The sequence below is a fragment of the Diadema setosum genome, chromosome 6 (genome assembly GCF_964275005.1).
Source record: "Diadema setosum chromosome 6, eeDiaSeto1, whole genome shotgun sequence".
NCBI classification, from domain to species: Eukaryota; Metazoa; Echinodermata; class Echinoidea; order Diadematoida; family Diadematidae; genus Diadema; species Diadema setosum.
The window spans coordinates 14,089,386-14,117,011 of NC_092690.1; the positions used below are offsets into that span (position 1 = coordinate 14,089,386).

A 27,626-nucleotide genomic window follows, 5' to 3' on the forward strand; every position below is an offset into this window, starting at 1 on the left:
GACAAACTCAAAATATTTCTGAATCTCTCAAACCCCCCGCCCTCCTCCAGGTGAGTGCACCCCGTGCGATGCTGGTTGGTACTGTGACGAGGCCGGACTGATGGCACCCAAGGCCCAGTGCCAGGCAGGTTACTTCTGCACCCTGGGATCCAGCGAGCCAGCACCGGAAGACGGAAGCACGGGCAATATCTGCCCTATCGGCATGTTCTGTGTAGAGGGCTCTGTCACGGGTAGGAAAAAAAAATGATTATGATTTAGTTTATTATCCCAAGTCTATTTCAATGTATTTTCTAATATCCTACCTTAACCCTAAAAGGGCCGGGGGGGCAGAATCCGCCCCCCACAAACGTTTCGCGCTATAATTCTGTAACACGAGAAGGCCTATCGCGAGGCTTCTTGACTTTGTTTGTTCAAGTCTCGCGCAACTTTTGAGACCAAATTTGCGACGTCCGCGCATACTTTTGCGAAGCCACGCCCATTTTTGTAACAGAATGTCGCCCCAAAACGGCACAATTTTGTGATTTTATGTACATTTCCTATGGAAAACAGTGCTCTGTCATGAAAGTCATAAAAACCTGATTATTTTTACAATTAATCACTTTCATTGATTAGTTTTGTGCTAATTATGGTAGAAAAGTGGTCAGTGACAATTTCCAATGAAAAACAAAGAAAAAACAAAAGTTGAAAAACAAAGAAATACATAAGAAATTGTGAAAACAATAAAATACATAAGAATTTAAATGAGTTTTGAAAGTTTTTGTGATGTGCAGTTATTGAATATGCTAAAACAGATTTACAGATCAAAAATTAGACTCTCAATGCTTTTAATTAGGCTAAGATATGATTTTGAGCTTAATTTGCATAATTAATTAATTATAATTAGAAATTGATTGTTTCAAAAGATCTTATGACACAGTCTTGTAGATTATGACGCGGGTCTCACGCATGCAAAATTTCATTGCGATCACACCACCAATGGCCGAGATCTCAGGGGGCGGGCGGAATCCATCCCCCATTGTGATCCATTGTGATTCATTTTATCCCAGCTTGTCAAGGTGTGTCATTAAAGTATTAACATGTGTATAGTAAATGTGACTTTGAATTGTCCCTGAGATTCTGTGTGCATGTACTAATGACAAAAACTTTCATTGTAGTTGGGTCACATGTTGCTCGATGCCATGCAGTGCAATGGCAAATATCTTTTAGCTTCTCTAATGTATGCTTAGTCAAGCTGGGTTGTACTACAAGTATACACATTCTTTCTCTTTTCTCTAAGATAGTGCCAGCTATTTAACATTTGTCCCAGCACTCTTGCTAGTGTATGCCTAATGTCACTATCTCGATTCATTGTATACTTTCCAAAAAAAAAAATCTTTTCGTTTGGGAGTGGCTATCAATTACACTTTTGTGAATTCCTCTTGTTCGTAATAGGCGAGAACTGTCCAGCCGGTCGCTATGGTAACCAGACCGGTCTCCGGGAGGCCACAGAGTGTCCCCTGTGTGACCCAGGCTACTACTGTCCCATCGTGGGCCAGTCTTCACCCTACGAAGAGTGCTCGGCAGGGTTCTACTGTGAGCTCGGCTCCACGCGTCCAAACCCCACCAACACCACCGGCTACCGCTGCCCCATCGGTCACTACTGTCCACAGGGAACACCTGTCCCCATCCAGTGTCCAGCTGGAACATACAATCCTGAAGATGGTCAGTATCCCTACAGCTATATTCCTTCTACTTAAGTGAAATATTTTTCTTTACAGAATTTACACCAGCTAGAGAGAATGATTTTGAATGAAAACTGTGAAGGAAAAGGTTATAATGCATCAAGAATATGACTGGCACCAGACAAAAACTGGAAATTTTAAGACCATTTTGATGTTAGTTTTTTAACAAACACAATGTGATGTGCTCCAGTAAAAACAGTCCCTGCTGTCACCAGATTAAACGGGGAATATCAGATAAGTCAGAATGCCCCCACAGTAATGTCAATCAACCTGGACTCAAATAATAAAAGTGTGTATGAGAATTGCTGTTCCTCATATGTCCATGTGGTATTTCTGTCATAAAGATTTGTGAGAACATTACAAATGAATCATGCTGCGTGAATATATTGTTCTGTTCCTTTGCAGGCAAGGATATGCTCTCTGACTGTGTAGGCTGTGATCCAGGATCCTACTGTCAGTACGAGGGCCAGTCTAACACCACAGGAGTGTGTATCGAGGGCTACTACTGCAGCGGAAATGCATCTGTACCCAACCCTGAAGGTTAGTAGAAGCAAAGGATTTTTACTCTCCTGTAGTGAGCCAATATACAATGTACACTATGATGTTGCTCCCAATCCATTAGTTATCCATTGCACCTGCCAAGGAGGCAGTCAGTATATTTTCAATTTCACCACTATCAAAGCCGTTATGGAATGAGAGATAGTTTTCAGCCCAAAATCAAATACTTCATCTCTTTCCTCCAGAAAGCTCCAAATTCTCATTTTATTTCGAATATGCATAGTGATAAACACAGAATAAACTCAAATGTTGGTGTAAGTCTTTTTGTATTTTATGGCATTCAGCCGTGTCCTAAAAATGAAAGGGGATAGAGCCTTCTCTTCTGCTGCGGCAATGTCTGTCGAACTAGCAGGTACATGTATGAATGATATGAATTCTTGTGTGTATGATGTATTGACTATTGGAGATCACCTGTCTAGCATGCTGAAAAATAGTTCAGCCCTGTCAAGCTAGTGAGACCATCATTCGGGTCAGTCACTCACACTTAGATGGTTTCTACTTCATTTGGCTTCCGCAGATGGACAGACGGGCAATATATGTCCAATCGGTCACTATTGTCCAGAGGGGAGCAGCTACCCACTGCCCTGCAACAACGCCACCTACATGAACGACACCGGTGCCTCGGAATGCCTGACCTGTCCCGAGGGATTCATGTGTGTCCGAGGCACGGAGCCTGACCGCTGTCCATCAGGGTACTACTGCCCTCGTGGGACTGGCTATGACATTCAGCCATGTCCAGCAGGTACTGTTCTTACATTCTTATCTTTTTTCGACGTGAAGCAAAAAGAAAATGGTCTATGCTTCTATCCGAACTCAAATGTTAAATCAACTGGAGATACTATTTTTGTAACAAACATTCTCATGAGCCGTCCAGGTATAAATCATTAAGTGCTGTACTTACATATTTTTTCTGATTCCAGTGGTTTATTGTTTGCAATTTCATGATGATTTGCCAGATTTTGTGTAGAATTCAGTGGCTTGTGAGTAAATGCTATTATTATAATGAAAAATCTCTGTAACCTTTTAAAGTGATCTCCCAACTTTCTACATCTCCCAAGCTCAGCCCCACCCCCTCCCTAAGAAAATATTAGATTAGATTTGATATTCAAAAGTTTGACTTGGCCATTAATTCCAGAGGCATTTGGTGTTACCACTTAAATATTTACCTGTATATGGTAGAAAATGTTCAAGCCCATGTAAGGTGGTATCTGTCATGTTGTAACTTGCTGATGTGTGAGCTTGTGTGTTCACAATAGGACAAGTCTCAAGACTCTTAGCTGTCATCTAGAAACTTGTCAATGAGGAGTGTTTGTAGAATGTGAAGTTGTGTGTGAAATCTTGTTTGTATTTTACAGTCAGTGTTGTTAACTTTTTGACTTTTCAATAAAATTTTTAAGTTGCTCAGGAATCTAGAGAATAATTAGTACCAAAAGTAAAGTTAGATGGAGTATAGTAAAGGTGACATAACATTTTGACTATCTGTGTCTTTATCTAGGAACCTACGGGGATGGTATGGGCCTTACAGAGGTCGGAGACTGCACCCAATGCCCTGGAGGATTCTACTGTGAGAGCCCAGGTCAAGGGTCAACCACAGCTGAGTGTGATCCAGGTTTCTTCTGCACCATTGGTAAGCCCTCTTAAATTTGTTGCTAATTAAATAATATTCACATTGATGAAGCACATGAACTTGTTTTACTTTCATTTTACAATTTTTTTAGTCATTGATATGTGACTTGATTTCTCTATAAAAAAGTCAAATTCCACTCAACATTTGTAAAATAATAATCATGGTTTCTAACAAGCACATGCCATTCTCTTATTTGAATTTTGACATTTTTCATTGGTAATACCAAAGGGAGATTTCAGAAGATTGGGTTTGTTTTAGGGGTGTTGCTGCTTAATACCATTTGCAACTCATGAAAAATCATAACCATACTTTGTGAGGATACATCTTCTTTTTCAAATTTCCCAGGTGACTATATCTTCTTTTTTTTTTGAGGGTTGGGGGTTCTGGAAAGCAACATTTCCTTAATATAATTAAGTGATTGAATTGAAATTTTGTTTTTAATGAGCTCTAAAAAATTTTGTGAGAACCTTATGATGGAGCGTTACTGTTTGTCCCATATCAAGACTGAAATGGATTTGTCCACTTGCCATCACCTTGAGTATGCAAGATGCTATGTAGGAGAAAGCTAATATCCCTTTCTCTTTATGTGTGCATTGACAGGTGTGAATGTGAGAGCTCCAAACGGAATGAACAACACCGGCGTGGGAGGCAGCTGCTACGCAGGCCACGAGTGTCCCCAGGGATCGGCCGCCCCCACACCCTGTCTGGCTGGTTTCTACAGCGGCTACACTCAGAGGGATAGCTGTGATGTCTGTCCTGCAGGTAGGACTACTGTCTTGACTTCTGCTGTCTTTGTGTGACTTTGGTACATGTAGTAATGAAAGGATAAAGTTGAATTAGTGATGACTCTTGTAAATGACACAGTAAGTGTACCTGTTAATCCTCATAGTAATTGTATCAATCATAGCAATTATCACGTTTTGTTGAAGATGCTTCTGTAACCATTCAAAGAATTAAAAGGATACTTAGATGAAATATTTTGAAGATATTTGTAAGATGAAAGGTCAATCTAAAATTCAGACCATCAATTATTTCATGTTTTTATATTTAAAAAAAAATGTCTATCATTCGGCAAATATGTGTTCAAAGAATGTATGCATGAATGGATACACATTAAGTTATTGTAAGCTTTATTGTGTGTATGTTACATTTATAAAGATCAGTTCGGAATAAGACTCACTGAATACTGTACTGACATCCAGATATTTTGTTTGCAAGCAAAGTTTGTTAAATGAATCACAGTCTCCCCCTTCTTATCATTTTACACCATGGAGACAATAAGATACTTGCCAGATTCACATAATTTCAAAAGTACATGTATTTGAATTTGTAGCTATTGCTGAAAAATATTTTGCAATATGTTATCAAAATTCACCAACAACTGAATGATATGATCATCCAAATTAAACAAACTTAAACTACCCCCAAGCCCCCCCCCCCCCCTTAAAAGAAAAACACCCTATTTTCCATGGCCAAAGTAGCTACAGTATGTTACACATTTTGTTTTTGTAGGCAAATACTGTGAGAATGCCACAGTAGTCCCACTGGAGTGTCCGGTTGGTCACTACTGTCCTGATGGAACTGAATACAGTGACCAGTTCCCTTGCCCTGCAGGAACATACAATAATGTTACAGGTATGTGGACAATGGTCTATATTGCATGCTTGATTGGTTGACAGAAGAGTTCAACTTTTGCTTTCAGTGTGGAAACTTTCTGTGCCATGGCTGGTTTTATGTGATTCACTCTGAATTTAGCAGACATTTTTCGGACTCTATATTATGATGAAAATGTTATGTAATTATTCATTTGTAAGAATATGGAGATTCGAAGAATAGAATAATCTAAATGAAGAATGATGCTCTCTTTGTGGAACTCATGTAGATACTTTAGTGTCTGTGAGCACTTGTTATGGCTCGTCAAGAATCATGCACTGATTAAATTTTGTGATAAGCATCGGATATGACTACATGCTATGTTGTAGATTAGAGCCAGTTTTTTGTTTGTCCAAAAAATGATGTACATATTTAGTAACATAAGTTCTAAATCTTGTCAAACGGGACATATGGCCTCAAACAGCTCCGTCCCTCATACCATATCATTTCTGCCATTTTAACTGGCTGGCAACCCTTTGACATTCATAAGAATTCATAAGAATGCATGACCCATCAGCCTTTTTATTGTTTATGTGTGATACATATTCCAGAGATTACTCCATGTATGTAACTTTTTTTGTCCAGGTCAAACCAACTTGACCGATTGCCTGTACTGTCCACCTGGGATGTACTGTGAGGGGACTGGTCTGGACTACCCGTCAGGTCTGTGTGACGAGGGATTCTACTGCTCCGGAGCATCCCCCTCCAAGCGACCGTTTGATGTCGGTGTGCTCGTTAACAACAGGTGAGATGAAAGTCAATGGGAATGATGTGTAAGCGATGAACCAGTGGGATATACCCTTAGAATCTATGCCTTTCAGGCCAAAAACCAATCCCCCCCAAAAAAAAAAAAAAATAAATAAATAAAAAAAAATAAAAAAAGTGAAAAAATGAAAAAAAATAAAAAATAAACAAATAAAAAATAAAAATAAATTAATTAATAAATAACCACAAAAAAAAAATGGAAAAAAAAAAAGAATAAATTGCTTGCACTCTTTTAGTACAGGACCAATTGTTGTTTGATCATGACTTTATTCAAGTTCAAGAAAGTGTGAGAATAACAAATATACAAAAGAACCAGGTCCACCGTTTCATTCAAAACGAATGGCAGGTTTAGATTAACTGGCAGGTGTCACAACCCATCTGTATTATATCTAAGAACTACTGCAATGTGCACATGGAGGCAAATTACTTTTGCCATGAAAGAGTTGACATTTGTGTACATTGCATTCAATGCAAATTCTTTAATTATGCATGGCCCATGACAAAGGCACTATCTTAGCTATTCCAAAACTTGTTTTAAAATTTGGATATAAAGGCAGGATGATCATTGCTGCTTGGAGTTAGTACTGACAGTTTTCCCTTTGTGTTCTCTTTCTCCATCCTATGTGTGCTTCTGATCCGACAGCTATGTGTACCCCATGGACACCTGTCATCCTGAGTTTGACTGCGTCTGCCCAGACTACATCAACAGCACTGGAGGTCTCTGTGGGCCTGGCTACTACTGCCCTCAGGGGTCAGCCAAGGCCCTCAACTGTCCAGCCGGAATGTACTGTGAGACACCTGGACTCGCCTCTCCTACTGGTCAGTTTCAGTGTGTTGACTTCAGTGTGCATTGACAGGACACAGTGTATCTGTAAATAAGTGTGTTTTGATTGTATGAAATTAATTATTTCATGTACATTTATGATAACAATGCTTGTGAAGGTGACTTTTAATTTGACTTCCGGCAAATTTTTATGTGCCTTCCCTCTTTTCACTAATAATTAAGGTCTTTGTTAGAAAAAGTTTTGATGTGTGATTGAAGTATGGACTACTGTAGTAGTGAATGGTACATGTAAAGTGTATAAGATACACTAGTTAATTTCGTTGTTGTGCTGTGGTAATTAGAAGCAAAGGTAAATTACACTTTTATGTAGCAGAATATGTAGAACAATCTACTGGAAGTACAATGACCTACAAAATGCTAAGTTTGTAAAAAGATAAAATTGTCTTTTTTACTGAATGTTCAAATACAATACAATACAATTGGATCATTTATATAGCACTCTAACACAAAGTCACTTTTCCTGTCTGCCCTGAATAGGTAACTGCTCTGCGGGCTACTACTGCAACCATACCAGCTTTGAGCCTGATCAGTACATCTGTCCGGCCGGCTACTACTGCCCGGAGGGAACAGGTGTCCCATTCGCTTGCCCAGCAGGCAGCTACAGCTACACAGAGGGTAACGTGGAGCTGGGCAACTGCCTGAACTGTACAGCTGGCCAGTATTGTGCAGGTGAAGAGATAACCGATACAAAATTCCACCTTCAGTCTCAATTTGTGAAGATGATCTTTTGACAGTATTCCACCCTTCTAAATACTTCTGTCTGGTGTATCTTCTTCATTCATTCTCCAACCTCCTCCGCTCCTTCAGTTCATTCCACCCGCTCTGTATTTTTTTCTCTTCCCATACACACGCTCTTGCCAATGCAATAATCTGTGATGTCATTATGTAATTGCAATAAAATCGAGAAGTCTTTTGTTTGCTTGATTTTGATATCTTATACATACGCCTCATGACACCATTGTCAGACAAGTTGGCTCTAATGCCTCGTAAAATTATTGTGAACGTACTGATGATCATTTGGATCAGTACGTAATAATCACCATGTAATACATTTTTTACTTCCTGTTAATTTCCTATTAACTTGTTGATAAATATCTGTTTCCATTGATTACATCATGTTTACTTTATGTGTACTTTGTGTTTAGTTTGTGTTTTCTTCTTAATGACTGCCTGTTTACAGTGATTACTTCGTGTTTACTTCATGTTTACTTTATGTTTACTTTATGTTTACTTCCTGTTTACTTCTTAATGACCTATTGCTTACAGTGATTACTTCATGTTTACTTCCGGTGTACTTCTAATTAACTTCCTATTTACTGTTGTTTACTGACACCAGGAGAGGGCAATGCCTTGCCAGATGATGACTGTGACCCCGGCTACTACTGCCCCGGAGGTCAAACATCGGCCAACCCCGTGGGTCTGGAGTGTCCAGCTGGATTCTACTGTCCCGGTGGATCACATGATCCCATCCTGTGTGAGAACGGAACGTACCAGGCCAACACTAGGGAGGCGGCCTGTGATATCTGTCCTGGCAGCTACTACTGCGACCCAACCGAGTGTAAGAGGATACCAACCTGTAATACCAATATGTAACAAGATGATAAATGCAGTTGCCATCGTAACTGCTGAAATGCTGCTATGAGTTGGGCACGGATGCAACAATTATGCTATATCACAATCGCCCTAAATTATTTCATACCAAAGGCGTCAGATAGGGTTAGATATAGATAGGATTGAGTCAAGCTATACACTGGCTTCTTGTATCATGGGGATAGACCACTTTTTTGTTCTTTTTTTTTCAGACAAGAGTTGCTATCTAAGGCTTGCTTTGAGTGAATTAAGATTAATCTAGCCTAATCAAGTGATATAGTCTACAATGGTAGATGATATCAGAGATGTAAAGAGAATAGATTTATGTGTGTGTCAATGATAATATAACATTAAGGATACAGAAATACATGTTTCATGAACTTTACCATATAGTTGCGAATGTCGTAACCAGTCTTTGACTGATGAGAAAAATTTCAGGTCCCTAACTGTTACAAATTTACAATCACACAGATTGAAGAAAAAACAATTTCAGTCAAGTCATTTCCTTGTCAGGAAAATCGTCATTTAGTACACATAAAGCTGTTGTGTAATGCTGCATTAGAGCTGTTTAGCTCAATAAAGTGTTGTGTCACCTGACATATCTGTTTTAACATAATGTACTTGTGGCTTTCTGCAGCGGGTCCAGTCATTACCCCACAGCAATGCCCACAGGGCTACTACTGCCCTCCCGGCACAGGAGCAGCCATGACTAACGCCTGTCCGCCCGGTACGTTTGGCGATGCCGAAGGCTACGACGATCTGGATGACTGCGTCTCCTGTACAGCCGGGTGGTACTGTGAGGAACCAGCCCTGTCGACTCCCACAGGAGAGTGCTATGCAGGCTTCTACTGCACAGGTGGCGCTTCAGTTCCCACACCGTATGACGACATGGTATGCGCTGTCCTCCTTCAACATTTTTCTCTTCATTCGTGTAACCACATTAGAGTAGGGAGATGTAATGGAGATGGCATCTAGACATCACATTGTAGACCAGAGTTGTAAAATTCACTTATCACAGACTGCTTTTTTAATGGAGGTGTTTGGAATGATCAGAGAATAAAGGTAGCAGCCGACAGTGTAGTTAAGATGTAGGTGTAATTGAAACAGTCAAATACTGTTACACTATCATTGTGTGATACATTTGCACATGATATCCTGTCATTTTGTTGGAATAAGAAGTAATGGCATTCTATCGGTACCTACCTCTTATAGTATGTGTGTCTCATGGCAGAGTAAAGCATGAGAAATTGTTAAACTCCCTATATGTATAAACAACACTAAATTTCAGCCCAATTGTTAAAAAGCAGAGAACAAGAGTTTCATGAAGAAATGGAAATGTGTATATCCAAATAAATATTTTCTGCAAATTGTTGGTGTTGTCCCACATACTGAGATTGATGTTTGTCGTCACCCAATATCAACCCTTCAGGTGGATCCAGACAACTCGTCGTTCACAGGAAACGATGTGTGTCCAAAGGGCTATTACTGCACCAACGGCACAGACTATCCCGAGCCGTGCCCACCCGGAACCTTCTCGGTCAACACTCGTGTGACCCAGGAGGAGGACTGTGACCCCTGTCCACCAGGCAAGTACTGCAACCTGGAGGCGTTCATCCGTGTCAACGAAGCTCCCGACTGCGATCCTGGGTAAGTGACATAGAAGCTACTCTGGCCTGTGTGAACAGACCCATATCTTTGTTGTAGTGAATTGTGCATGATGAACTTCCAGCAGATATTTATATAATATTGGATGGCCTTCAGGTTAATACAAGGAAATATTGGACGAGCTATGCACAAATATTGGACGAGTCGAAGACGAGTCCAATATTTTGCTTACCGAGTCCAATATTTCCTTGTATTGACCGAAAATAGGACATCCAATATTATTATTATCCTACAGAGGATTTTAGCAAAGAATATTTTCACTTACCCTTTCTGTCTCTGAGTGCTGTATGGTCTCCTACTGTACTTGATCCTGACATGGGGTATGGTACACTCTTCAGTGCAAGTTAATCCACTTCATTCCCAGATCTATGTGATCTATGTATTTTGATGTACATTCTAAAGGAAACTTAGATCAACGTCGAATTAACTAATTAATATATGAAATTTGTTTGTATAAGCACAGAATTTCAGAAAAAATGATATTTTAGTTAATTTGTTATTGACCAATCACAGACGTTTTTACTTGATATTTCGGGTCATCTCGTATATCTCAACCAATCACAGTGCAGTTTATAACAACTTTGGGGAATTCCCCTCTTGCCGTCCAATATTTTAAATATTGCTCGCCTCGGCAAAAAATATTGGTCGAGTTCAACAAACTTTCTAAGTGGGTCGGAGGTTATGAGGTGCGTCGACAAAATAACACTTGTATTTGGGCTCTAAAAATCCTCTGTATGGATAATAATGTGGATTATGGGTATTTTTGTACTCTTTTGCAGGTATATTTCTCTATCAATGTACTTACCTGGTTTGTGTGTGCAAATACAGTTTGATTTTTTGTTTTTCAATAGTCAATATGATTGTATATATATCTCCTTGACAACATAGTTGAAAGAAGATTGAAATTATAGACATGAATTACAAGTATATTTTAGTACATTTGGACAGCTAAAAATTCCTATTACACAGAGAGTACTGCAGGTGAAATTGAGTCAATTCCATGTTTACAATTAGTAAAGTAAGAAAAGAGAGAGAAGAAACAAGAAATCAGTCTTGATCAGAAAATGCAGACACAAGAAGTTCTTCTACATAAAAAGTACAATCTTGAATCTGATGAAGAACAAAAGTGCAGTTTTGCAGAAGAACTGTGGAGATATGAAGGATATATTATGATGTTTATGATTTTTTTTTTTTTTTTTGTACAGCTATGTGTGCACAGGAGGAAGTACCACAGGTGCACCAGCCCAAGGCAGCGGTATGGGCTACCCCTGCCCCGCTGGCCACTACTGTCCATCCGGGGTGACTGTAGAGCTGGGCTGCCCCATCGGGACCTACCAGCCGGACGAGGGCCAGGCCAACTGTACCATTTGCCCGGACGGACTTATGTGCCTCTACGTCAACATGACCACACCCGAGCCATGCAAATCAGGTCAGTTACCCCACTAAAGTAGAAGCTAGATGGGCTCCTTTGTAGCCCTGTAGGAGTCACAATATCTGGGGGGTAACTGGTTAAGGGACGGTACCCATAAGCAAGTTATTCTCTTCTGAAAGCAATCATATGAAAGACTGCCATCCTTTCTTTTGAGTTCTTGGTTTATGTCTGGTAGCTTTGGTTTTGCTCTATATTCCAATCTTGCTTTCCTTCTTCACTTTAAAAAGTGTGGTGGTTGGTTTTTGAAAAGAATATGAAAAAAAAAAATAATCTCACTGTTATGTTGAGATAAGCAAAAGAAAATGTCACTTAGTCAAGCATATCTTAGCTTGTTGAGGATGGATTGATTTCGCTACCACATGCATTTCCCATAGACACCTGCCCAAGTATACTCGGGACTCATCCTCAACGGGTTAAATTTGCTACTAGATTTTATATACTGTGATAAGTAGACTTATATTTCATTATTATCTTCATTTGTAGTACATGTACATATTTCATGCTATATAAAGCTGAGACGCATGTGTCATATGTTGTTGGAATACTCTCAACTACACTGAACAGTAAGTCAAATGTGTATCTAATGTATAAGAGTACATTGCTTTACTCCCATATTATCATTCATCCAATATCCCACAATCTCCAGGTCACTACTGCGTGTATGGAGAACAGCTGCCCATCCCATGCCCGCCCGGCCGCTTTAACAACATCACAGGCATCAGCGCCGAGGAGGAGTGTACCTACTGTGTGTCTGGCCAGTACTGCAGTGGCTATGGCAACGTCTGGCCATCAGGTAAAAACAAACTCTCCCCCCTCCCAGAAAATATCTCTCATATAAACTTTCCAGCATTAGACAAAGTCTTGATATCCTTAACCTGTTGAGGACGGACTGATTTTGCTACAACACGCATTTCCCATGGACACCTGCCTGAGTATACTTGGGACTAGTCTACAATGGGTTAAGTCAGTCACGCTATCCCATCTACTTCGACTTATTAAATCCATGTCTAGTGTAGCATGTAGGGCATTGTCTTTTTCTTTCCTTTTTTTTTCTGCCAAATTTTATTCCAGCACTACTGTGGGTGAAGTAGGAGTTTGATAATAATTTTCTTACCAGAAATTTATCTCTCGTGCATTTTGACTTGCTGAGATTTTGTTACATTCTGTTTGATATATTTAATACAAGAGTAATTTATTACACTCATTCATCATGATATGGTGTATCTACTTTGTGTGAAACAAACAAACAAACAAACAAACAAATATCCATGAAAATGTGCTGTAATAATGGCACAGAGATGTCAGATAGGCCCGTAACATTTTATTGTATTCCTGGATGTCATAGCTAAAACCAAAGGTCACACACAGACCTTTGAAAGCAAGGGAAAAGCATTTGCAGAAAAGAATCTCACCCATTTTCCTCTGTCAAATGATCCAGGACCATGCACTGCGGGCTACTACTGTGAGGGAGGAGCCGTAGACCAGGTTCCCACAGCAACCTCAGAGTTCCCCAACAATGGACTGTGCCCCGTGGGCCACTACTGTGACGAGGGGACACCGGCACCGGAGCAGTGTCCTGCTGGTACCATCAGATACACTGAAGGTGAGTCAAGCATCTGTCTGTCTGTCTGTCTGTCTGTCTGTCTGTCTGTCTGTCTGTCTGTCTGAGTCAGGTGGCTAGGTACAGCACTGTAGTTGTACGAAGCATTTAGTTATAATTGTAATGTTGTTTGTTTTTCATTAATAATCTCTTGGGATTGTTAATGTAGCTAGTGCTGTATAAATTCTATGTATTATTGCTATTATCATTATCAGTTATAGTTATGATTATCATTGTTAATATTACCACTACCATGATCATAAATGTCTTACAGTTGATAACCAATATATCAGACGTCAAACATATACATTAATGTCCTATTCTTGGCAAGATAGTGACTGAGGTCTTTTTATTCTTTCTCTAAATGATAGGTAATACAGGTATATTTGATTATTTTTAATATTTTAAATTATCTTTTATCCCTTTAGTTTACTTGATGTACTATGTATAAATCATTGTAGCATCTGGTAAAGAAGTTGGAATCTGATGTCATATAGGTGTATTCAGGCTTTTAAGTTTGAATGTATGGAAAGTACAAATCAATGGAACATGAAGACATGCAACGGTGTATATTGAATCTGAAGGGTTCTTGATGAATGTGTCTTAAAGGGTGCAAAGTATGATGTGTTCTGTATGTTGGCTTCAAATAAATGGGAGTCATGGCATTGTTTAAATCTTAAAAGGAGCAAGTTCAGTTTATTGTACTGTAGTACAATATGACAATGCAACAATTGCTATTTCTCTCTCTCCATCTCTCTGCTTTAGGAGCGGCTGGTGTAGAAGACTGTTTACCCTGTCCTGGCGGCTACTACTGTGATACTCCCGGCAAGACCAACGCCACTGGCCAGTGCTCAGCCGGCTACTACTGTCCGGCCAACGAGACCATCACCGCCCCGTCCCCAGGGGCTTTCCGTTGTCCAGTGGGTCACTACTGCCCCGTGGGCTCCCCAGCCCCCGTGCCCTGCGGAGTCGGGAACTACCAGCCGGACGTCGGCAGAGACAGCTGTATCCAGTGTCAGGCCGGATACTACTGTGAGAGCTCCCTTTACCCAGACCCCACGCCATGCCCAGCCTACCACTACTGTCCAGCAGGTAAGACTGGACCTCCATCTGTGCTTCCTGCTAGATGCCACTTCCAACATGTGGCTTACTATTTCTACCATGAATGTAGTCAAGTCGTGAAACAAATTAAATCAATAAAGGATGTACACCCAAAGACGTTTTGATGTCGGACTAGCTTTCAGATGTCACTGTTGCTTTTTGTAGTATTTAGTAGTGTTGTTTGCCCAAAATACTGCAGGTTTCATGGAAATTTTGTTATGACACACGTTCATTGCAGGAAAGATGAAAATACTGTTTTTCCACCAAACAGACATTTTCAGCCATCAGAATACTCCAGTGCCATTTACAGGGTTAGCATCCTTGAGCTTTTTATGGCAAGTGTGAGAATGGAGTATGGCTCTGAGATGCAGTAATGACGACACAGAAACATAGCAAGGTATATAGGTCTGTATTTTGCCACGGACAAGCCATTGTCAGAGCAACCAAACATACTGTCACTTTTGTGTACCTTCCTTGTCTTGCTTTCCTCACAGCTACCCGAACACCAATCCCTTGCCCGGATGGTACCTTCACCTACCCCAACGACACCGGTCTCAAGTCTCAGTTTGAGTGCCTGCCCTGCCTGTCCGGCCAGTACTGCAGGTATGTCTAGACTTGCTTTACAACATTGTGTCACCTTGTTTTACTTTGCAATGTGTACAAACATTCTGACATGAGATGGCAGCATTCAGCTTTCCCAAATGGCTGTACGAACACGTCTGGAAAACACCAAAGGTCTTGGTGTAATGTCAGAGATACACTGGGTGTTGATCTCTTCTATACACCAACCATAAATTACACACCTGGTTACCTAATGACATTGTAACAATTTTCTTGTACTGCTGTGCTGGCTTTTATGTCAACAAATTACATATATGCATGATAGGTGAAAGATGTTTCTGCTTGTATACCATTAGAATCTTCTGTCTTCAAACATGGATGAATGAGCTTAATATAAGAGCATCTTAGTTTAGTCTTCTATCAAAAAAGTTGGATCAGAAAATTGAAATATACTTTAGATTGTGCAAACGTATCCATGTACAGAGTGAATACTTGGAGGGGAAGATCTTGCATAAGTCCATGTCAAGTCCAATGTGTGAGTGTCTCAGTATATCTTTGTCCCTTTTATTCACAGAGGAGGACAGCTTCAGGGAGCCTGTGCCCAGGGCTATCTGTGCCTCAGCCGCAGCTCAGAGCACACCCCCAATGGGTCCTTCCCCGTCTTCGACGTGGACAAGACCCAGTGTGAGGACAACACCACCTGTGCCGGCCCCTGTCCACGTAGTCACTACTGTCCGGAGGGCACCCCGGACCCCATCCCCTGTGCTAACAACACCTATAGGGATGAGTACTTTGGCAGTGTGGAGGAGGACTGTTATCCCTGCCCACCTGGTAGCTACTGTCTGGAAGGTAGGACAGTGTTTGCTGACTCTTCTATTTTCCCAAATGATTGCCCTCAATTGTTGACAAGGTGATGGCGTTTCTGTAATTTAAAAAAAAAAAAAAATCTCCTATGCACGGCATGATAAAGTTTTACTGTGGAATGATGTTATTATTAGGACTATCTAAAGTCTCCATCACGCTCTCCCAGCATATCCACTAAATTGTGTATGTATTTAGTGGTGTTGCTCACTTTTGATGTACAAACATTAACTGGGGTTCAGCAGTAACAGAAATACAACATTGTGGTATGTATGTTTGTGGTAACTGAGGTAGTACCACCGAAAGAGGAATATTTCTAATCAAGATTTTGACCAGGACTTTCGATGACTGATGTTGTATTTACTATTGTAAATGATACAGCCATTGGTCTTTGACATAGATCTGTGAATTGTTTTACAGCAGCAGTGAGACTGTATAATGATAAAAGCATTTCTGCACAAAGACCTCAGCACAGCTAGTTTCTGTAAGCTGTGGTATCATATGCACCAGTGTCTACAGCATTTCACCCTTTATCTACATCATCTTTATTATTTTTGTCTTCAGGTGACCCCACCTTGTACCCTTGTCTGCTGGGTCACTACTGTCTCCAGGGACAGGCCCCCATTGAGTGTCCTCTCTACCACTATCGGGACGTAGAGGGCGCTGCCAGCATGCAGGACTGCTTCAACTGCGAGCCAGGGTATTTCTGCAATGAAACAGGTTAGTGCTGTCCAGCCCTAGTTTGAAGGGTCAATGGTAAAAGGACATAGCTTATGCATAATGTCACTTTGAAAACAAAAAAAAAAAAGACGAAGAAGAAAGGTCATTGATACCAATGTGCAAATGAGCTTACTCCAAGCTGGCATATTTTAGTAGCATTGTAAGGTCATAGTCCTTGGAGTGTTGATATGATGAATGAGTCAATACTATTGTACTAATCTTTCTTTCTTCTGTCCGACTTCCCCCACCAGGCATGACTAACACCACGTTCTACCCCTGTCCCGTGGGTCACTACTGCGAGGAGGCCACCACGGAACCCGTACCCTGCACCGGAGGTCGTATGAGCACCACAGAGGGGCGCGTCAGCAATGAAGACTGCCCTCTGTGTACGCCGGGCTACTACTGCCCCAACGACACCATCAATGTCCACGGTATTCCGTGTCGCCCGACCTACGAGTGCCCAGAAGGTGAGGCAAATTGGAAAGATTTATGTTGATACGAAAATGTTTAGTTCATTTATTTTAGATCAATGTCAACAGAAGAAAGAAAATCCATCTGTGTGCATTTGCCCCAATAATACTGCAAAAGTACATTGTACAATGTGTAAGTATTCCTATTCATACCACCATGAAGAGGTTACAGCAAGGGATAAGTGGCTTCCATCTACATGTACATAAATTTGGAAACTGTGTGGTCCTTGATGAAAGAGTACTTAAGCTGTTCCTATGGAGATGACCAATGGAAAGTTCTTTGGTCTTGCGTCTTCAGTGTGATCATGCATTCTTTGGTGTTGTATATGAGGAGTTTGGTCACAAAATGGGTCATGTGCTATTTTTTAAATAAGTCAATCATCATAAAGAACAAAATGAAGTCTCTCTAGTGATACCTCACCTGTTACATAACGAGGCATATTCTTGAAGTTACAATTACAAATATTCAATATTTTCTAATTATTTTCTTTGTTTTTTATGGCTTCAATCTGAAATATCTCAAATGAATGAAAATGAAATTAACTCTTTTTGCAATCAAACTCTTCATAATATGTAGATTTTTAAAAGTTGGGAAGCCCTCATCTATCTTGGATCCAAGTATATCTCAAGCCTGTCTCTGGGGTGAAATGTTACATTCCTTTGGGATAGCCCGGTGCACTGGTTTCATTCTAATAGTAACTGTGGAATATGTTGTTCTACCTTTCCATGACAGGTGCATCTATTGAGGTGACCTGCAGAGCCGGTCACTACTGTGAGGGGGTGACAGGCGAACCTCCCATCTGTCCAGGGGGCTACTACTGTCCTATCGGCTCCTTCACCCCCACAAGGTCAGTCTGGAATGAGCTGAGCATCACTAAACACTTACAGTGATCATGATTTTGAGCAACACTAATTTTTGAGAAAGAAAATTTTAACTACATGGATGTCTTTACACTTATTTCACATGACCATATAAAAGCATTTGTGTTGCTGTATTCAAGCAACCTTTGGAATTACTATTTTGAGTACTGTCTGAAAGAGGACTAAGAAAAGACTAAGAGGATTAAGAAAAGAAAGAAAAAGAAATGCTAGATTATAGGCATACAAACACATTTTTTCTTGTTCACATGCAAAATAGTTCATCGCAGTAGGTCTTATTTAAAGGGGTTGACTAAAACACAATGACTTGTTTTGTGATTGTGGTGTCTCCTGATGTACCGTTCGGTCCACAGATGTTTCTACCCTAAGTACTGTCCAGAAGGCAGTGAGTTCCCACTGGCCTGCCCTCTTGGCTACCGGGCTGTCAACCACAACCAGCTCCGTGACTCAGACTCCGATTCCTGTTTCATCTGCCCAGCTGGTACATATGGCAACCACACCGAGCGCTTCTATTGTGCAGACTGTCCCGAGGGATACTATTGCCCAGAAGGTAAGAAGTTGTTGTTTTCTCTGTCTAAATGCTTCTTTAAGAAAGATTAAGAAAATGTTTGCCCTTCCATTTAGCCATACTTGACTGAGGTGTTCTATTGGCACTCACTTTAAAATTCCCCTCAATGTTAAAAAATCTGAGCTGGACGCCAGAAATTTAACAATACAATAGTCCCATGTGAAGGTCACTGTGATATATTTACTATTGGGAAAATGAATTCCGTTCATGAATAATCACTTTCTGAACATTTAGTCTAATTGGCAAAGAGATAGGCCAGTAGACAGGGCTGTCAGTGAACAAAGAAATGAAGGAAAATTTACCCATTTACATGTCAAATTGCCCAAGACAGACCAGCATATTTTGAATTCCTACTAAATCTAGCAATAAGCCCATCAGTCAGGAATGACATTAGCATGCAAAGAACATACCAATTCTATGCAAAATGATTAAGTTTCCCAATGTAAAATCTCTTTGTAGGTATGAACAAAAATTGACCACTTTACCTCCTCTGTAATCTATTTCAGCAACACTTCGATGATTTCTGTTTGAGATGGCTCCTGAACTTATTTTTGTATAAGAAGAGTCACTTCCATTCTCCTCTTATACCTCTTGTCCTCCCATTGTGTCATGCATTACCTTAATAGGTACTGGCAACCCCCAGGACTACCCCTGTGAGAAGGGCTACTACTGCCCTGCCAACTCCTCCGCCCCCACGCCATGCCCCGCTGGTACCTACGGCAACCAGGCCCTGGCCGTGGCCGCTTCTCAGTGTGTGGACTGCCCGGCGGGCACCTACAACAACCTGGAGGGCCAGGTGGCCTGCCGCCCCTGTGGCAGTGCATCCTCTTCGGAACCGGGTGAGTGTTAAGGGTCTCAGTCCCCATTCACATTTGCAATTACATCCATATTAACCCATTTTCTGCAAAATGGTTAAATTCAGTGGACTTTTACTGTACATGTTGGTTGTGCAAAAGTGCCATGAGCATCAATTTTGAAATACTGTAGCATTTTATAAGAGGCCACTATTATTTGTCATTATTATTAGACTTTGTAAAGGAAACACAGAGTGCTTGTACTCAGTGGATTAAGAGTTATTTTGTTAACATATTGTGAAGGTGCTACTTCATTTGATGAATCTTATTTCTGTGTATCACATACAACTCTGTACTACTATATTATACATTAGTAATATGATAATATTTACGTGAAATAAATGTCATTAAATTGAAACTAAATCTGAAACTCTTTCACTGTCGTGCCTGCAGGAAGCCCAACATGTACCTGCACAGGCGCATACCGGTCATTCCAGATCTCAGACGGGTCCTGCGAGTGCCAGTCCGGCTATGTGTACTACGACGAGACTGACCAGCAGCAGGTCGAGGGCAATGGTGAGGGAGACTGCCAGCCCAGAGTGGACACTCGCTGCGAACTCTCCCAGAGCCGCGATGCCAGCACCCGAGAGTGCGTCGACCCGTCGACTGTGGACTGCACCACGCAGTGCGGCACCAACGGTGGTTCCTGGAACGTCGACGTTGGAAGGTGAGGGGAAAATCGCTTGTCAATATCCTTATGTAAATGTGATGTTTTGGGGGGATTTACCAACTTAAGGAGATATACTGCACACAGTATTTACGTACTGAAAACGAAATTCACTGAGGATCCTGTAAAACCTTGCTGAGCTCAACACATGATAATACAAGGCACTCTGTACTCCTGCTCTGCTGTCTAATTAAAGTCCATGTGCATTTGTTTTATTTATCTATACTTGTCAAACCTTTGGTGCAGAAATCAGGGTGGACAATAAACATGATGGGCTGTTCAGATCTGAGCAGCTTATTCATTGCCATATGCGGGATCTTAAGCAGCACAACAATGATACTTGGTCTAAGCGGAGCCCCCAAGTGGTGCATTCGGCAGTGTGAATACTTGAGACATATCCTCGCATATAAATCCTTCTACAAAACAGCTGCAGTTAACAAGTGACTAAATGAAGTGAAAGCATACGATATCAACCAGGCAACCAAAAATGACGCTAAAGGAAGATATGACCCCTCTTCCTTTCCTGTCTTTTGTTCTTCGTAGACTCCTATTGTTTCTGTCTTCTCTCCTCTCGGTACTGTCTCGCGTCTTATATGTGTGTGGGTAATGTGCGTACGTGTGTGTTGTCCTTGTCATATTTTCCCGGTACACGAGGTCAGTGAACAGTGTCCGGGCAGTAGCATTGATATTTTATATATTTTTTTCCCGACCTGCGTATCTCAATATAACTACATTTATATCTTTTTTACAAATGATTTGAATAATCTGTATCAAATATAATAGCTATAAAAAACCCTCGAATAATATATTATTTACTCATTACTTATCTAGTGATCCACGTCCCACAAGCTTTGCTTTTTAGTGGATCACTATTTTCCACAATCGAATCTATTTTCCGCACGTCCACGAAGTATATATGTATTGTTCCTCAAACATATGTTGTTATATAATTTATCTTGGATACTACATGAATCTTTTGCAAATGTTTGAACAATATCATTTCATGACATGTATACTTTGTACTATGTTTTGATTTTCGTTGATTGGAAATTTGTACTATGTTTTTTTCTTGATTCTCATTGATTGATTGGAAATAAACTTGAATTGAATTGAATTGAATTGACCCAGTAACAAATTCATCCAAGTCATGACATATTTAGCAATTAATTAGATCCGAAAATGAATACCTCAGTCCTGTTTCCATTCACGTCCAGGTGTGAATGCAATACCTACACCACCGTGGAGAGCATCTGTGGAAATAACTGCAGCCAGGTGATACCTACCGCCATGATTTCTGTCAACGCCAATGGCGCCCTCAGCCTGACCTGCACGGATCCATCGGGCAACAGCATGAGCAAGGTGAGCAGGAGGGAAATAATGAAGTGAATGTAGTTGCTATGGTGACTTGTGCAAGAAAAGTTGTAGAATTGGGCATAGGTTCTTCAACTTGATTGGCTAAGTTGGCCTATAACAGACTGCAGAAAGACCAGAGGTGACTGTGTGCGACGTATTGTCAAGGTTGCAAATTTGATTGTCACATAAATGTCTAAACTGCCTTTGTATACAATACTAGCATTTGTGTGCTACATGTAGTTTGTTTGTTTGTTTGTTTGTTTGTTTGGGTTTTTTTTTTTGGGGGGGGGGGTTGCAATGCTTTTTCAGGATATTACCTTTTCGAGCAGCGACAAACCATTTGATTAGCTTAATATAAAGCTTTGCTGTGTTGGGATACCTTAATTAAGTGTTGCTTGATGTGGTGCAATATATACCAAAAGAGAAACAAACAAAACATAAGTGGTTATAAATACATAACTGGTGTTTGATATGCAGTAATGATGACCGTGGTAAAGTTATAGTGTCAGACATGTTTCTTAATGTTTGCTTAATGTGCAGTGAAGGACGACCTAATGATAAAGATTGTGATGCATACTGAAGTTTGACTTATGAATACATTGGGGAAATTAGACGTAATGGTAATGATAATGAAAGGACATTTATATTGCGCAGCTACTATAATAATATACTCTACTGCGCATTACAAAATGACATGCATACAAGAAATTCAAACAGAAAATACACTACTTCAAGAGATGACTTTTTAACCTGGCCTTAAACTCATTAATTGTGACTGCTTGTCTGACAAACAAAGGGAGATTATTCCATAATTTTGGTGCAGCGTACAAAAATGCCCTGTCACCAAGAGTAACTTTTGATTTCCCCGATGGATATTTCAATAATGTTTGATCCCGTGAACTCCGAAGATGATAAAATGTTTGAAGTGATGTTTTTAACTCTACAAGTTCCTGTATGTACACTGGTGCTGTACCATGAATGGCTCTATATACAATTAGCAGAGTTTTAAATATGATTCTCTGCTTTACAGGCAACCAATGTAATGCACGTAGTAATGGACGACAATGAGAAAAACGAGGAGAATTACAAACTAATCTAGCACATGCATTTTGCACCCTTTGTAGTTTACCTAACTGATTATCAGGTAAGCCATAAAATAAACTGTTACAATAATCCAATCTGCTTGTGACAAACGCATGGATGATTTTTTCAGTACTTTCCCGTGTCAAATGCTTCCGAATATGTGCAATATTAAACAAATGATAAAATGAATTTTTACATACTTCAGAGATATGTCTGTCAAAAGCTAGGCGTGAATCAAACCACACTCCCAGATTCCGTGCAGAATCAACAGGATAAATATCAACATCAATCACTTTCAGGCTTTCAGTGCGTAATTTTGAAACTTGCTGTTGAGTGCCACATATTACAAATTCGGTTTTCTTATCATTGAGTAGTAGATTGTTGGATAATAACCATTTGTGAAGATGCACAATACATCGCTCTACAATGGACACAGTATAATTCTCATCTGCTGCAGTAGGTGAAAAAGATATGTACAGCTGTGTATCATCCGCATAGGTATGACACATTACTTCTGGGAAATTGTGTTGGATTTCATGGAACAACCTACTAGCATACAAAGTAAAAAGAAGGGGACCCAGGCAGGAGCCTTGGGGCACACCCCAGGGTACATCAAACTCCTTGGACATACTGGAATCGACCTGAACCCTCTGTCTCCTATCATTCAAATAGGACTCAAACCATGACAATGCTCTGTCAGTTATTCCAAAATGTGTTTGGAGAATATTCACAAGAATGTCGTGTCTAATTAAATCAAAAGCTGCACTCATGTCCAGTAGAACTAAAAATACCACCTGTTGCTTATTCATTGCTAACAGCAAATCATTCTTCACCTTTAATAGGGCTGTTTCTGTGCTGTGGTTTTGTCTATATGCTGACTGCATCGGTGGTAGTAAATCATTGGTTACAAGATGTTGCTGAATTTGACCTGCTACTGCTGCTTCAACCAGTTTGGACACATATTGCAAATTACTAACAGGTCTACAATTTGAAAACTGTAAATCTGCACCGGGCTTTTTCAATAATGGTCTAACTATAGCCAACTTCCAATTCCTGTGAAAGTGTCCACTTGTCAGAGACAGGTTGATAATTTTTGTAAGAACTGGCAATAAAATATCAATGTTCCTTACAACCAGCTTTGTGGGTATTGGATCCAATATACATGTCTTCTTGTTTAACTTCAGAACCAACTTTTGCACATCATGTGCACATAATGGAGAAAACTGTGACGTAATCAGCATTCGTTTCTTCTTTTTCTCTCTCTCTCTTCAGACGATATCTGGTTCCATCGGCCCGAGTGCCTTCACCTCGGGGGCCAAGAGATCACAATTTGCCGAGACCTCTGACACGGGTGCTACCGGCATCGTGCCAACCAGCGTAGAGGACTGTGATTCTTTCACTTCAGGTTTGTGCAGGACATTTTCTACACTCCCCCCAATTCAGTAGTTGAAAGGTCTCATCAGATGTAAACATGTATAAAACATCTTTTCATTTGGTTGTTTTTGTGCAGGGGATTATTGTAACAAGCGATGTATCTCCAGACATCCCTACATCTTGTAAACTTCATCCATTACTTGATTGGAGTCGGGGAACTTGAGCAGTATGAAGAAAATCATTTGCTCAATCCTGATGAATGAAATATAGTCTAAACTGAAATAGAACATCTTCATGGTGTGTTCATTGTTCTCACCTGCATATGACATGTGTGAGTCAGAGATTTTAATATCTTATTTTATTGCTTGTTCATTTTGATACCAGATGCAACTACAAAGAAAAACGTGTGGGCTTTCTTGCTTTATGATAGAATTGCTGGTTCACGTTGTTCTGAAGACTTATCTATGATTTCTTAGTATGTTTAGTGGTGGATGTAATTTGACCCATGATTATCACCAGTTCAGTCTTGTGGCTAATCACAGTCAGATTACATTTATTTGCAGCCACTACCACTCCACACCTACAGTAATGACAAAGATAATGATCGTCTTTCTTTATTTCCTTTGCACGTTGTAGATGCTACTACCATCCAAGTGACAACTGCTTCGTACTACTCGACATCGGATTCCTACACGACGATGAACTACTCCATGGGGACGCAGTCGTCCCGACGTCGTCTCATGGCGGTGCAGTCGACGACAGGTGTGAGTGGTATCGAGAACCCTCTCTTCTGTCTGGAGCTGGAGGACATGCTTCTCTTCCGTGTCAGCATCGACCATAGCAACCGTTCCCTTAGCAACTACCCCGTCTACGTCAAGGACCATCTCTTCAACACTAACCCGACGTTCGACTACAGCGAGTTCCGCGACCTGCGCTTCTACGTCATCAACACCAACGTCTCCATCACGTTCTTCGCGCACGTCTTCACCGAGCCGGGACGCTACGTCTTCGCTGACGCCCAGGAGCCCAGCTGGGAGATCATCGTCGCCGTGCAGGAGCAGGATGTGTCATGTGACGCCATCCAGGTGGCGCCCTCTTCCACGGCCAATCTGGTGGAGCAAGACATCGGGAAACAGAACAACATCAACGAGGCACCGGACTGGGGTCTCATCATCGGTGAGAAACATTACTCTCAGCTATTGTCATTCATTTGATAACACCTAGTATACCTACTGTGATTTTAAAGTGTGTTTATGTTTCATTCATTTGATAACACCTAGTACGGTCCTACTGTAATGGTGTGTATGTATCATATATTTAGGTTGTTGCACATTTTTAATTCACAGTCTCTGTACAAAAAAAAGAATTAAGGTTGTATAGTCAGAAAAAAAAATGCCCCATGCATGCGAGCTATTTAGTCACAATTGTAATAGAATATTCTTCAGGATGTCTTGCACTTACTATGCATTTGAGGGAAGGTTGCTAGGGAAAGTGCAAGAAACTTTGTGTTTTGTAGTCATGAAATGCTTTAGAACCTCCTTAAACCCATATGAAAACTTTGTCCAGTAGGCTCTAGCAGTGATTCACATATGTCCGCCATTTTGCGCTCCTTGACAGGTATGCTTGCATTCTTGGCGGCTTGCATTGTGATGCTTGTTGCTGCGGTGATCGTCTGGAGGCCCAAGGATGCAGGCATCTACCCCATGAAGGCCTGGAAACCGAAGTACCGAGCCCTTGGTGCACCACCCAAGATTCCTGCCTACCTGCAGTACAAGGACCATGATCGGTAAGAATGTCTTCCTCTTCTTTGTTTTCACTCCAATTTTACCTTCTGTGTTGATGCAATATTTTAACTTCTGCATTTATCCTAGAAAAGATGATTATTCTTTTTAAATAACTTTTTGTACTTGTACTTCATAGTCAACCTGGCATGTGGTAGCTACATTGTACATGTAAACTGAGCCTGCCCAAGTCGGTATCCTGCAGATAACCATGTTTTCAATATCCGTTAAGATCAGGTAGATAACAAGTAAGTATTGATCAAAACTCAAATAAAATTGTGATAAACTGTAGGTACTGTTCTCGCAGTCAAAAATGATTAATAACTGAGAATCTTTTGGTAAATTTGCAAAATTTAAGGTGATTTAAAACTTGTTCCCCTCTCCTCTGTGTTCTTCACAGTGAGGAGCTGATAGCCGGCTCCACAGTAGCCGGTGCCAGCGGTGTAGCGTTGTCGGGCGTGGCCAGCAGCCAGCCCACCCTCCTGGAAGACTTCAGTGTGAGGACCCTGTATGACAAGCTGGAGGACCAGTCCCTCTACCTCTCTCAGCAGCTAGCCAAACAGCAGGAGGACCTCCAGGGATTCTATGAGCGCATGTCCAAGCAGACTGACGGCCTCAAGGTAACCCATCCCCCTTTCAGACTAGAGAGTTCTCGTATGGATGTAGAAGTATATATATATATATATATATATAGGACGTATGGATATAGGATGTTGTTATGTGTTTGAATGCTCTTATATTGAAACGTCGTATACTGAAATGATGGTTTGAGTGTCGTTTCAAATCATTATCCTGTATCCATATGATGTATATTTGTGTCTGAATGCTCTCATATCCATACATCGTATGAGTAGGCGGGGCTTATTCGCAGCGCGCCCAACTCATTTATCTACAGTGTGGATTCATAACAGGCGGCTGACAGATTGATTGTGACGTAATCGAACTTGACAGCATGAACAATTCCTCATTAATTATCTGGCACGAACTAGCAAACTGCCGAAACACTATGCGCAAAGCCTGCGTAAATTACGTACTGCGCATGGAAGAGATTCACGTCTACTTAAGAAATATCACTTTTGCGCTAGGTCTGAATGCTCCCATACGATTATCATATAATTGGGTGCTGAGTCTGAATGCTCTCATATCCAAATGTCGTATACCAAAAAGATAACAAGCCTTTGATGTCTTTAAAAGCATTATCTATGAAACATAAATGGAAGTCCTTTCTGACTGAGCACTGACCATTGTCCATGTGTGTCCATCCTAAAGGACCTGCTCATCAGCCTGGATACGGCCAAGCTGGAGCGTCTCTCCAGAGCCGGGCGTCGCCGGTCAAGCAGCAGTAGCTCCAGTGATGATGGGAGCAGCAGTGATGTCAGGATAGCAAACTACACCTCTCACAGGACCTTCAACTTCTCAGGTAGGACTCCTCAAGAGTTCTTGTGTTATGTCCTCCATCGCTACAATCTCAGCTGTGGTGACACCTGTGTCTCAAGATGGTTGTATTAAAACAAGAGATTTTCCCGCAGTTTTTCTACATTATTTCAAAGTTTATGTTACTTCTGTTGTAATGAAGTGAGGATATCAGTTTGTAGTGAGGCTGGTATTGCACATGACACCCCCACCCTCTTTGATTCCAAAATATTTTTGCTGCTGAAAGGCATTCGTTGTGCTTTTCAGCAGCAAGTGAAAAAAAAAAAAATGAAATGAAAGTGAAATATGCCAAGTATGATGTCAAATGATAGGCAGTGTTTTGACAAATCTATGATGCAAGCAGTACTATTGTTGCTATGTTCTGATATTTGCTGTCAGTTTACCTATAATTGAAATATGTCATACTATTCCTGAGGTATAATCTCAGAGTCTACTTTACAGGAAGTCTACAACAAGTCTACAACC

The 27,626-nt window shown here is 40.7% G+C and overlaps 1 protein-coding gene across 1 annotated transcript in view; it reads left to right on the plus strand.

Moving 5' to 3' along the window:
• LOC140229555 (uncharacterized) overlaps window positions 1-27,626 on the plus strand; it is a 61,781-nt gene that overhangs the window by 14,783 nt on the left and 19,372 nt on the right. The window contains exons 19-49 of the mRNA XM_072309803.1: window positions 51-230; window positions 1,432-1,701; window positions 2,127-2,261; window positions 2,797-3,021; window positions 3,775-3,906; window positions 4,507-4,668; window positions 5,419-5,541; window positions 6,145-6,304; window positions 6,968-7,143; window positions 7,646-7,837; window positions 8,505-8,726; window positions 9,396-9,649; window positions 10,188-10,405; window positions 11,629-11,852; window positions 12,502-12,648; window positions 13,294-13,458; window positions 14,221-14,547; window positions 15,051-15,159; window positions 15,692-15,966; window positions 16,543-16,698; window positions 16,950-17,165; window positions 17,902-18,016; window positions 18,401-18,597; window positions 19,242-19,454; window positions 19,863-20,136; window positions 21,351-21,495; window positions 23,845-23,977; window positions 24,583-25,122; window positions 25,564-25,732; window positions 26,128-26,347; window positions 26,997-27,147. Coding sequence (XP_072165904.1) covers window positions 51-230; window positions 1,432-1,701; window positions 2,127-2,261; window positions 2,797-3,021; window positions 3,775-3,906; window positions 4,507-4,668; window positions 5,419-5,541; window positions 6,145-6,304; window positions 6,968-7,143; window positions 7,646-7,837; window positions 8,505-8,726; window positions 9,396-9,649; window positions 10,188-10,405; window positions 11,629-11,852; window positions 12,502-12,648; window positions 13,294-13,458; window positions 14,221-14,547; window positions 15,051-15,159; window positions 15,692-15,966; window positions 16,543-16,698; window positions 16,950-17,165; window positions 17,902-18,016; window positions 18,401-18,597; window positions 19,242-19,454; window positions 19,863-20,136; window positions 21,351-21,495; window positions 23,845-23,977; window positions 24,583-25,122; window positions 25,564-25,732; window positions 26,128-26,347; window positions 26,997-27,147 — 6,225 coding nt within the window. The remainder of the gene's footprint in view (window positions 1-50; window positions 231-1,431; window positions 1,702-2,126; window positions 2,262-2,796; window positions 3,022-3,774; window positions 3,907-4,506; window positions 4,669-5,418; window positions 5,542-6,144; window positions 6,305-6,967; window positions 7,144-7,645; window positions 7,838-8,504; window positions 8,727-9,395; window positions 9,650-10,187; window positions 10,406-11,628; window positions 11,853-12,501; window positions 12,649-13,293; window positions 13,459-14,220; window positions 14,548-15,050; window positions 15,160-15,691; window positions 15,967-16,542; window positions 16,699-16,949; window positions 17,166-17,901; window positions 18,017-18,400; window positions 18,598-19,241; window positions 19,455-19,862; window positions 20,137-21,350; window positions 21,496-23,844; window positions 23,978-24,582; window positions 25,123-25,563; window positions 25,733-26,127; window positions 26,348-26,996; window positions 27,148-27,626) is intronic.